This window comes from Tachypleus tridentatus, chromosome 9 (genome assembly GCF_004210375.1).
Source record: "Tachypleus tridentatus isolate NWPU-2018 chromosome 9, ASM421037v1, whole genome shotgun sequence".
Lineage (NCBI taxonomy): Eukaryota > Metazoa > Arthropoda > Merostomata > Xiphosura > Limulidae > Tachypleus > Tachypleus tridentatus.
In genome coordinates this window covers 81,741,110-81,753,850 of record NC_134833.1, presented here as the reverse complement: position 1 = coordinate 81,753,850, position 12,741 = coordinate 81,741,110, and the positions used below count along the sequence as shown (strand labels likewise).

General features: G+C 33.6%; 1 protein-coding gene across 2 annotated transcripts in view; it reads right to left on the bottom strand.

Annotated features, from left to right (window-relative positions):
- Nucleotides 1-12,741, bottom strand: part of LOC143225613 (cyclic AMP-responsive element-binding protein 3-like protein 2) — a 57,748-nt gene that overhangs the window by 21,439 nt on the left and 23,568 nt on the right. For both annotated transcript variants that reach the window (XM_076455365.1, XM_076455366.1), the window contains exon 2: nucleotides 8,525-8,729. In XM_076455365.1, coding sequence (XP_076311480.1) covers nucleotides 8,525-8,729 — 205 coding nt within the window. The remainder of the gene's footprint in view (nucleotides 1-8,524; nucleotides 8,730-12,741) is intronic.

Genomic DNA, 12,741 nt, shown 5'->3' with positions numbered 1-12,741 from the left:
CGACAGAGAAAATTTAGATTATCATTCAATGCACTTACCATTAAGGGAATATACTGTTTGGTTAATAAAGAATCATGATAGAGTTTTCTTTATCGGATCTGTGGATGGCAATGTCTTTGTTGTTTTTAAGTGAAGTATTTTTTTTGTGATTATGTTAAAGTTTGTTGTGTAGGCTTCTCGTTTATAGTAGTTTCGAAGATTTTTATTACAGTAAATTACAAAGTACTTAAATGGACCTGCTTTAGGTTTGGTAAAGAAGTCATTCATTAAGTTGTTCTAGTTTCTTGGGATGTTGAACGTTTCCTGTGTTTTTTCGTTGTCTTGCCATAAATTAGACAGGGTTTCTCTGTGAGGTATTGGACTTAGGGTTAGTTGTTGTTGATTGGATTTGCGATTTGATTGTACTATTACTCTCATGCAAAGGTCTTCAAGGCTAGTTTTTGAATCTAACACCGGGATGGTGGGAGGTCTTACTGTATAGTTAAGAATTATATTTAGGGCTGAGGTTTGGTTTAAGATTCACTGAGTTGAAAGTACGTTAGGTTGATAATATTGTTCTTTATAGCATTAGATTTTGTCTTGTTTAAACGGATCGTGCTGACAGACGAAGTTTATTTAGCTTTCCATCTTAACTTTGTTTAATAGTCAGGCCTCTAAAGTTGTTGCTTTTCTGTATTAATGATGAAACTAAAAGTAATCTTCAGGGGCAGTTAAACATGTAAGGTTGTTATAGAGGTCAAGTTCATTTTTGCAAAGAAATTTAAGTTCTCTGTGGTTTTCGTTCATAGTTTGTTTTAAAAGTTTTACTTGAACTTTTTCTATGACATTTCAGATGTTTGTGTTAAACTAGAGTTTAGTTTTACTGTAAGAAAGGTTGACAACAGTAATACGTATAATTAGTAAGTAAATTCAAAACGAAACTATTAATAAACTAATATTGTTGGCAGTTCACATCTTAACTGTAGGACTTTATTTACCTCAGGTTCACTTCGAAAACAATACAAACGGATGATAATGCAACTAATATTATTGTGTCTTTCTAAACAAACAGAAACTTGAACAAGACAACATTTAATAAATGAGATATCTTAAAAATGAGTTTTTATATAATTCTGCTCTTGCTTGAGATAAGACAAACGAATACACATTGTTCAAATGAGGCAATAAAACGTTTAGGCAATACCTTCTGGAGAAGGTTTTACTCAAATCCGTAATATTCCAAGCACTTTCAACAGTCTCTCCCAATTCAAATTTAACTTAAATGAACTTCTTCATTCAATGTAAGATCTCAATAAATTTTATTTTAGCGTGAAATTATATTGCAGTTAAATTTGATATAAATTTGAATAGCCCTCAATTCATCGCGAAACCAGACGATATATAAAATTGATGTGGATTTAAATGTCTTACTCCATCGTTAAAATAAGCTTTCATTCAATGTGACTTCAAGTAATCCTTGATTCCCTTGATGTATTTGTAATTTAGATCGTTTTCAATTAATCTTGGATACAATTTAATCAACACAAAATCTTTGTTTGAACTTGAGGTTGCAAAAAGCTTGATTAAAGCTCTGTAAAATTATTAACCTGGGGTTACATAACGTCTGATTTAAAATTTGTAGATTTATAATAGCAGTTGGCAGATATTTTATATCTAGTATTACGTTGGCATTGTTCATAAAAATGAATTAGAATACAATGTTTTCTAAATAAACCTGAAATAATTTTAAATGGAAGACATCTGTATGTTCTCGGATGCTTAGATTCATTTTTTTTTCTTTTTCTTTACACTTATATTTTTCAATGCATGACTTTAAATACCTGTGATTGATAAAATTGATTAATACACGTTCAAGGCCTTTCCATCACTATGTAAGGCGTTATATGACAACTACTAGGTATTTGGGTATATCAACCTAATTTTCTAGTGCTCAATGGCAGTATCCGTGACAGTATTCTGTGTAGTCATATTGTCGCTAATTGTTGTTGTTTTCTTAGTGCAAAATTATACTGCACTTTGTCTATTGCGTAGAATTAAGTTCACATATTTTTGCATTGTAAGTCTGTAGAATTCCCGCTGACACAGAGAGAAAAAAAATTATCACTGTTAATGGCTACTTCTGTATCATTACTTTAACGTCCATGTAATCACGCCACATTAGTGGTGCAATGTTAAATGTCAACGGACAATAAACATAGCAATTTGCAAGTAAGAAATTTTTGCATCCATATATAAATATTTTTTTAATGTAATTCAGTGCCAAAGAGAAAGAGGCCTACTTGAGAAACTGGTGTTAAAAAAGTTCCCTCTATCGATATTTTGCAGAACCAGGTACCATCTCCAACATTTTATGTCAAAAGTCCTCTAGTTGATCAGTTGTAAGTCTACAGACTTATAACGCACAAAAATCTGGTTTCAATGGTCGTGAGGGGTACATCACAGATAGCTCACTGTGTAGCTTTGTGCTTAATAGCAAACAAACCAACCATTAAACTGCCTAACTGAAACTTTTAGAGAACACATAAAGAAAATTTTACTAAACTCGTTTCAAATTTGGAATCTAAAATCATTAGAACAAAATAGCTAAAAACGGATGGATTTATCAAAATGAAAAGGATAATTTTTAGTGCACAGTTATCGTAGTGTGCAAGATGTGCATCCCATAACATAATTTAAATGTTAGCAATTCCGTATATAAATTATTCTTACAGAAAAGTGGAGAATCGTTCCTACTAAATGGCGTATAATTAAAAAGGAAAGAACATATATGAAAAAACGTTTTTATTATCATGTTTGAAATATCAATATTTTCTGGAGGAGCTCCAACGTTTTGAAAGAAAGACTTTTCTTCATTCCAAAACACCCAGTCTCCATTATTTGTTTTGTTTCTTGTTAAGTGTGAAGCTACACACTTGACTATCTGTGCTGCTCACATCGGGTATCGACTCCAGAAGTTGAGCGTTATAAGCCCTTAGACCTATTGCTACTTAGACTTGTTAACTGTGGTTACTAAAATAACTTAATAATTTAAGTAATGACAATATAATAAGGAAGTTATGTAAGGTATGAAAATATATTTTTAGTTTAATAAATATATAAAAATTTCCATATGTTAAGTTAATTTCAAATATTTTTATCCTTTCCTGCTCCCCAGTAGCACACCGGCATGTCTACGGACTTACAACCCTAGAAACTAGATTTCGATACTCGTGGTGGGCAGAGCACACACAGCCCATTGTGTAGCTTTGTGCCTGACTACAAACAACAACAACCTTTTGTTCCAATTTTGCCAAAGATAGTTATATTTAGGTTCCTGGCAAGAGTAGCTAAGTAAGAAAGAAAACCTTTAGTTTTAGACTGAAGGTAGGTCAGCTACATCACAGAAAAATAAAATACAAACTCCATTCCTAAAGTTGAAATTATCAACAATCGTCTGTTGATATAAACCCACACACTAAAGCTTTATACACCATTTCAGAACTTCTATTGTTCGAAGTTGACCAAGAATTTAGTTTACTAAACCTGATATATTGTCTAGATCCAGAACGGAAACCTGCCTCATCCCCGGAAGCTGTAGTTAAACTGGTTTAACTGACGTTTTAAGCCTAATCAGTAGGCACTAGAGTGTTAAATTATAGACATAACCTGAATTTTACCACTGGTCAGACGTGGTCTAAAGAGTACCTGTTTCACTAGCACAGTTGGTACATTCTTTCTCTACAATGAGTACAAAGCTCTCATGCAAATTAAGATTTTTTTTTCTTCTGACCGCGTATTCATTTCAAACGAAATTTTCTTTCAAATACAAGTAACTGTAAGTTTTTTAACTAAATTATCAACAACCCTTAAAATGAAAATATATTTTGAAATAAATCAGTGACATTTATCGTGATCTGTATAACCTTCTAGTGGCGAATTTGTAAGATTTTTTGAAGCATATTTATTTCTTTAAAACAAAGAGAAAACGTAACTTTCCACATTTGCATCTGGAAATCAGCCATGAAGCATGATGAAGCTTTCAAGTACTTTTTCATACACGGAATCGACTTTATATCTCTTTCCCAATTTAGTCGTGTTTTTAACAATCAAGCCAATAGCACTATTTACATTCACTTCTTTCTGTAAATGCCAAGTGCTCAGCGCCAGTTTTTATCAGTGTATTTTATTCACCATGTCATTAATATCTAATATTTGCAAGTTACTTTTTGTTGTTCTTTCTTTTGATTTTTATTTAAAAAACAAACGGAGTAGACGGCGGCCCCAAACTGAATGTACTAATGATTAGATAGTTGTAAATATTAACGCCTCCAGGAACATATGGTTGTTTGATATGCAATATCATATGGTGCTCAACATTACGAGTAACGAAAATACATAACTAGAATTCCCACGAATTTTATAAAACAACTGATCCCTAATACGCATGAAAGGCATGTTTGTACATAGTGATAATCTCGTAATTGTTCGACATACCAGTATTCAAAAAGAAAATATAAGTTCTTGACTTGTAAAACTTATTTTTACAGGGATTTCTAGTCAAATAGTGAATGTCTAATTCTTTCATCATTTAGGAATTATCAATAACAAATAAACAGTTTTTTTATTATTGAACTTCATCGAGACTAAATTTGTTCCAGAGGCTATGATTTCCAAAAACTTGGTTCATTTGTGACTGTTATAGGCAGCTTATAAGTTCAGTGTTACAATTAATCAATTTATTAGTCTCGCTGCCAAAACAAAACGCCATCTTTTACATTTTCGTAATAATTATTTTGTAATTTTTTTGGAAAAAGTAAAAATTGAGACAAAACAAAAGCCTTCCAGTGGCTCAGTGGTATGTCTGCGGAATTACACCGCAAAAAACCGGGTTTCGATACCCGTGGTGGGCAGAGCACAGATAGCTCATTGTGTAGCTTTGTGCTTAATTCAAAACAACAACAAGGACAAAGCAAAATTCAAACCTATACTCTTGTGGTATAGGAAGTGTTCTAACCAGGAAGCACAAAACTCATATACTGTCATTCTGAAAATGGGAAGAGATGGTGGTTTTAATCTGAAATTGCTGATAACCAGTGAAACATTTTTAATGGAATGTTTGAAACCTAAACACCACTTTATGCGAAAGTAGACAAAAAGGTCAAGTCTATGAACCCTGAGACTAAAGCATATCCGTCCATAATTTTGAACTATTAACCAGTAGGAAGGCAGGCAATAAGCAGGATTGTCCACCACAAGGGTTTCACAGACTCTATGAACAACTGAACACGATTTGATTTATATAATAAACTCACAGTTGCAAAGCAGAGCATATTCATTAGCATCAAGTTACGAACTTTGGACACCTCGATCGACAGCCTGGCATGCTAACCTTTACGCTATAGCTGACCCTCTTCCTTCTATGTAATACGTCGTTATTATTGTTTTTGTGAATTAGACATTGAGATCAAATGGGATTCTAACTCCTATACTATCCTAATAAACTAACTGAGAGAATAAAGATTTCGGGGTTAAAGAACCGTTAACTTAGTTTCGATATGTACCTCAAAAGCAAGAAATCAGGTTGAACATGAACTCCTTTAAAAGTGTCACGTCTTCAGGATACTTACAGTATTCACCTTCGACGACGTGTTGCTGATGTGGAACCCAATAAAAACACTATATTTTTAATTAAAGAAGGCTAGTGAAAAGTAATGATTTTGCATGTAAATATTATTATTGTATTATAATAGAACAAAGGTAAGACGTAAACGTTGACATTTTTGTGCCTAAATGGATAAAATTAAAGAAATATTAAGTATTCTTTAGTATGATTGCAATGTTTTTGATGATATCCTTGAGTATGAAATGTGTTTGAGAGATTGGATGTGGTATGAATGTCAAATACAATTATGAGCTAATAATTCACTATAAAAACAATAAAAATCTTAAGGCATATCGCTGGAAACGTATCACTTGGAGTGTTAAATACAACTTATGTGCTTCTGATAAGATTATACGTCACCCGAAATTTATATGCAAAAACGGCTGACCGAAGAAGGTCGAAACGTTGTTCGCTCTTCTATGTAAAGTGTTTTCTCAGCCCAAACGAGCCGTTTTTGCATATAAATTTCTCAACAAGTGGGTTTCTCGTCATCACTGATTATACGTCACCCGCTTTCACGTTTAATATCCTATAAAATCACTTATGTCTAAGTTATTAATCAACTGTTTATTTTTTTTTACTAGTTAATTCGCTTAAATCCTGTGTTGTCGCTGATAATCTGTTACAGTTTTCAGGGGAGTTATGAAAATTACTGTTAATGATGGTAGAGGGGAGGAGGGATGCTTGGATTCGTTCCTGGATCTTCACGTGAGAATGATCGATGTGTTATCCAGTCGACTGGATTCTGTTAATGATGGTAGAGGGGAGGAGGGATGCTTGGATTCGCTTGGATCTTCACGTGAGAATGATCGATGTGTTATCCAGTCGACTGGATTATATGACATTATTCTCTTTCAATGCAAATATTTCGATATTATGAGTCTTGTATGTCTGTTATGCTTTTAAGTCCTATATTTTGTTTAGCGTTTAATTTCTATAATATCTTGAATTCCAGATTTGTACGGTGTTTTTAGTTGGTCTAACGTGTATTAATTGCGATTGTGATTGTTACAGTTTTTAAACATTACTCTGATTCTATACTAAATGTTTTCAGAGAGAAAGTCGACTTAAAGTAATATGACTGTATTGTGCTTATTCTCTTTTTTTATATCTAGTGTTAAGCGTATCGGTTTTCAAGAAGAATTTTAGTGACGTGTTTCTCTCCCTTCTTCTAAGTGTATTCTGTATCACAAATCGCATTTGTTTGTGACTCCTATCTTTTCATACACTGTTGGGATGGCTGTGTTATAGTTGAGGAGTTTGCCATTATCTGTAGATTTTTATAATCTACTGAATCATGTGTTTTTGTAACCATCATGTCTAAGAACTCTAAAATGTTTTTTTTTTTTTTTAATTTCGGGCAAAGCTACTCGAGGACTATCTGCGCTAGTCGTCTATAATTTCGCAGTGTAAGACAGGGAAGGCAGCTAGTCATCACCACCCACCGCCAATTCTTGGGCTACTCTTTTACCAACGAATAGTGGGATTATAATGTCCCCACGGCTGAAAGGGCGAGCATGTTTGGTGCGACCGGGACTCGAACCCGTGACCCTTGGATTACGAGTCGAACGCCTTAATACGCTTGGCCATGTCAGGCCTACTATAAAATGACACACCAAGCTGACAATCTCGACGATAACATAAGTCACAACTTTCTGTAACTTCTCCCCCCCAGTGGAACAGTGATAAGTTTACGGACGTACAAATCTAAAATCCAGGTTTCGATTTCCTATGGTGAATACAGTGGACAGCCCAATGAAACTTTACTCTAAAATAAAGAAACAAAACAACACAATTAAATTTCAATAGGAAGATAAATATCATCATGAACAACTCACTTATGGAGTCACGCTGGTCACCAGTACTCCATAACCTCTGTGGAACATTTCAAACAAAACGCTATGAGAAGAGCAGTTATAAGACACAGAATGTGGCTCAGATGCGTTGTCGATACATCTGTACTATGGTCACAAGATTCCAGATTTCATGGGAACCATTTGCACACACAAGATCTGGCGATATAGTACCAATTCCTAAAAATGTTATCTACCAAGTGAAATAACTTAAATGCCACAAGAATTTGAAGGAACACACAGATAATGGTAAATGCCTCGACGACAAACTAAAACCCCAGAAATATAAGGCAGACGTTATAAATTGCCTATTATTATCTATAATATTCACACAGTAATTTGTATCCTAGGTTTACCCGACTATTCTAAGTGTGTGGTGCTGTGTGTGTTCAGGTTACATACATGTAACAATGTAACATTTACTCTGTACACTCAGTTCCCAACACTTATGTCTTCATATTACAGTTTTAAACTTTGATATAATTTCACATTCAGAAATTCATAACTTCGTTTATTTCAACGAATGATTTAAATGTATGTCATCTTTCCTTGGTCTTTGAGATAAAAAACAACATTGTAAACAGACACTGTTGTCTGTCTCTGATGATCTGTTTTTTTTCATCAATTCCTCAATCCAAACAATTAAAAACCCATAGTATTCCACCTCCTACTATCGTTTTTGATCATGTGGATTTTCTACTCTATTATAATCATTCAAAAAGCAAATATCCAGAAAATCATGATATTTCTCCTCATTTTGTGACGAAGAAAACCCAGTTGAAGTAAAAATGTATCTCAAGACGGTTGGTATGGGTATTAAAACTTGTTAAAATAAAGTAGAAAACAACACCTTGAGATACATTTCTCCTCATTTCATTTAGGTAACCCCTGAGCTCTCACCTCACTCAGACATTCAGAAAACCGTGATTTCAAACATTCTGAAAATAATAATATCTGGAGAGATTGTCCATTCGCTGATAATAGATATGAGTGTGATTTCAATTAAGCCTGATAGAATTAAACAACTTACCTTTACCAAATTCATCCATTTTATGGTCAGTTTGAAAACCTAGAGAAGATTCCGAAAGACTCTCGTCAACAGAGAGGGAATAACAGTGATCACCTTGAACGTTAGGAGCCTGAACTGCATCTGTCATCATCCGGTCGTGCAATATAATCGAATTATTATCCAGTGGGATTGTCCATTCTGGTTCTCTACTCATGTCTGCAACATTCTATTAATGTAAAAAAAAATAAAAATTAATAGCTTACACAGTAATGGCAGAACCAAGTTTTGGGATTTTAAGATAAGCCAAAGATGGTTGTTGTAAATCGTTGCAAAGTGTATCTTTCTAGTTATTTTTTATTAGATGTATTATTGATGCCACCCTGTATATATTTATACATATAAAAAAACATCAAATATGACACATGCAATGGTTAGTTCTACACTGATTTGTAGTAATTGCCTGTGAATGTAACTAAACAAATCAAAAAGTGTCTGAAGTATTAAAAAGGGGGGAAGGACTCTAAGACGTTAACCATACATATGTTCATTCACATGCTTTACGGCGATTAGGCTATGGGATTTGACATCATAGACTTTATTATGGAACCTCACACCAGTATCGGATTGTTTCAACTCTTGTTGCGATAATCGCCTGTACTTTACATGTAATAGACTCAGGATACTATAAACTGGTTTGTTGGATTGTGATAAACTTGAGGAATTTTTGTCTGAAACTTGCTTATATACATTGTAAGATACCAAGGTAAAAAATACGATGTTCAGTAGGTGTAGATAATGTGACATAGCTAGTCAAAAAAGATGATTAAATGTCTTCCGTGCTTTTCAAACTAATATCAAACAATAACAACACTATAGTAGTTAAAGATACTGCATTTATCTGGGCAGCACTGGAGAGAGAACATAACCTAAAATAACGCATCTAAGGTATATTCCGAATATTATTTGCCCTTCCTAAGGATCCAAAGGGTCCAAACTCTGCTCTGAAAGTTCCCCACTCCATTATTTCATCTCCAGTAACTTGTACTGTTGGAAAAACACAAGTTTGTCCTGTTTATTGTTGTTTGTCATATTTTTAACTCTAATAAGGAAAACTGTAAAATAAATGACTCATCAGAGACTACACTCTAGCCATTCATTATCAACAGTTTTTACTAAACATTATTGAACTTGTACTTTCATGTTGGCAATAAGCGGATTTTGGAATGGTTGCTTTTTGCTATCCTTCACAATACCCGAACTGCTACTGAAGGAATCATTCAATTAAAGCACGATCTGACATTTATTGCACCTTACAAATTTTTGGTTTAATTAGTTGCACGTTGTTAGTGTTCACACATTTTGTCCTAGTGAAAGCACATCTTTCTAACAGGTAGACCGACATTTTATGTATTGCCATTTTGAAAATCGGGGAAATTCTTGTTCAAACAACAACCAAATGCATTACATGCTATTTTATACGGTTATGATAATGTGTGTGTAAATGTGTATATATGACAAGTCAGATATCTGTTTATCCTATAGGTGTTTTATCCATGTGGAAATTGTTAATGAAACTTAAACTTCTAAAATGATAATTTTTTAGCTATGTGCTATTACTTGCATACGTTACAAACTGTAGAATAATACCGATTTAGAATGTTGTTATAGTTTGTATAGATTACATATGTAACGAATTTTCAGTTTTACGTTTATTTTTATACATACGCTTGTTTAAGCATAATTTTATTTTGATTTTTTTTGCATGTGACATACATTATTGCATATGTGTTGCACAAGTACCGTCCGCGTGTTTTCGAACATTATTGATGCTTCTAGAAACTCAAGTAATTGGTATGTAAAACAACGCTCCGCTGAATAGAAGAAGAATATTCTTGGTCAGCTACAGTCAGTACGTTGTAGGCCTAATAAGCTATAATTGTGGTTAACGCCTATTAATCAGAAAAACTACAGATATTTGACCAGGAACATTCATAGATTTCGTACGTTACAAATCCTTCAACTTCGACCCCGCATGGTCAGGTGGTTAAGTCACTCGATTCATAAACTGAAAGTCCCGGGTTCGAATCCCCGTCGTACCAAACCTGCTCGCCCTATCATCCGTGGGGGCGTTATAACGTTACGGTCAAAGAGTAGCCCAAGACTTGACGGTTGGTGGTGATGACTAGCAGCCTTCCCTCTTGTCTTACACTGTTAAATTAGGGACGGCTAGTGCAGATAGCCTTTGTGTAGCTTTGTTTGAAAATCAAACTTTCGGTTATTTGAAATAGTAATACGTTAATAAATCGAAGACCCGTCGGAAATAAATTATAACACCTGCCACAGATATTCAATGATAGTTGTCCTTACCGAATTATTGTTTATTCAAATGAAAGTTATACAGTAATAATCTCTCTTACAACATTAGTTTTTAGCTGTATTTAGAAATTAAATAGTGCACTTTAATCTCATCTCTCTGTCTTTCTTTTTTGTTACCGAAAGTTGATGAACTATATTTAGTGTTAAAACTGATTCTCTATGTTGTTTTTTGCTAAAATTATAGTTAATGTTTCTGTACACAGGGTACTTTTAACAGCGTTTCACTATAGTAAGCGTCAGTTAACATATAATACAGCTGTGATGAACAGCACCTGTAACTAACAGTAACAATGGCTTTCTAACATATGGTAGAAGTGCGTATCTAATCCAAATAAACACTCGACATTTATAAATTAAACTGTTTACAACGTTACAGGCTTATAACTTATACATTTCTGCCAAGAGACGTTTACATTCGATTCAGTAAATTACTACCAGTGAGTTACTCCGTAAAATGAGATCTTGATATTCATTTTCACTTTTCTTAATGATGAATACTTACTATACAAGGTTAAAACTCTGATTTAGATCACGTGTTTGTAAATTTCCGATGGTCATTGAGCTTAAAAATGACCAGGGTTAAATGTATTATAAATATTATTTGAAACTATGAACTTGACTTTTAATTCGGATTATAGTGCGTAACAGTTCAGATTGACAATAGTACTTTCCTGATATATGTTACATATAGTAATACAATATCACAAACAATTATATTCCGGCATATTTAAAAATAACAAGAAGCTCTAATACTCTTTCGAATAGTTCACTTTTTTTTTTCTCTTTTATTCAACTATTTTAAGGCACTGTAGTTTCTGGTTTTTGAAACATACTTTATTTTTGGTTATCCTTTGTGTTAACTCTCATTATAGGTGAAATAATTTACAATATATAATTTACAACTTATAATATATTAATATATAGAAATTTACATATATATTACCTATTAATATTCCTAAATATATCTATATATGAACAAGACAAGTCCAAACAAAGACATACAAAATTAAATTAAAAACGTTGCACAAATTAAAAGGATCCTACAGACTATATATAATGTAGATAAAATTTGCCTTGGATCTGGAGGTGACTGAAGTTGTAGGACTCACATTCAGATGGGGATACACTGTCTATCAGTCTTAACGTCTGTTTGTGAGCTTTACATGAAGGAATTCATAAAAAATCAAATAAATTCATCAGAAGAAGTACGTTAGGAGAGCGAATGTGGGTTTCCTACATCAATATCACCCTTCACTCACTGTAGTGTCTTTCATTTAATTTTGTTTTTGTTTCGATTGTTTTATTCATTTAAAATGCATTTATCACATATTTTAATTTGTTGAGTATAAAGAAATGTTTTTAAAATTTTATTTTGCTTGATTCTTTAGGTATTAAGTTTCTATATAATATATTAATAAATACATATCTGAAACATAAGCATGTATTTTTTGTTTGTTTGTTTGGAAATTTCGCACAAAGCTACTCGAGGGCTATCTGTGCTAGCCGTCCCTAATTTAGCAGTGTAAGACTAGAGGGAAGGCAGCTAGTCATCACCACCCACCGCCAACTCTTGGGCTACTCTTTACCAACGAATAGTGGGATTGACCGTCACATTATACACCCCCACGGCTGGGAGGGCGAGCATGTTTAGCGCGACGCGGGCTCGAACCCGCGACCCTCGGATTATGAGTCGCATGCCTTACGCGCTAGGCCATGCCGGGCCCATAAGCATGTAACTAAGATGAGATGAAAAACTTTGCATTAGAAGAAAATATGTTATTTTACAGGTATTACACCCAAGAAATAATCAACAAATATCCACATTTGTTTGCTGTTATGTAAGAATCTGTATAATAAGCTAT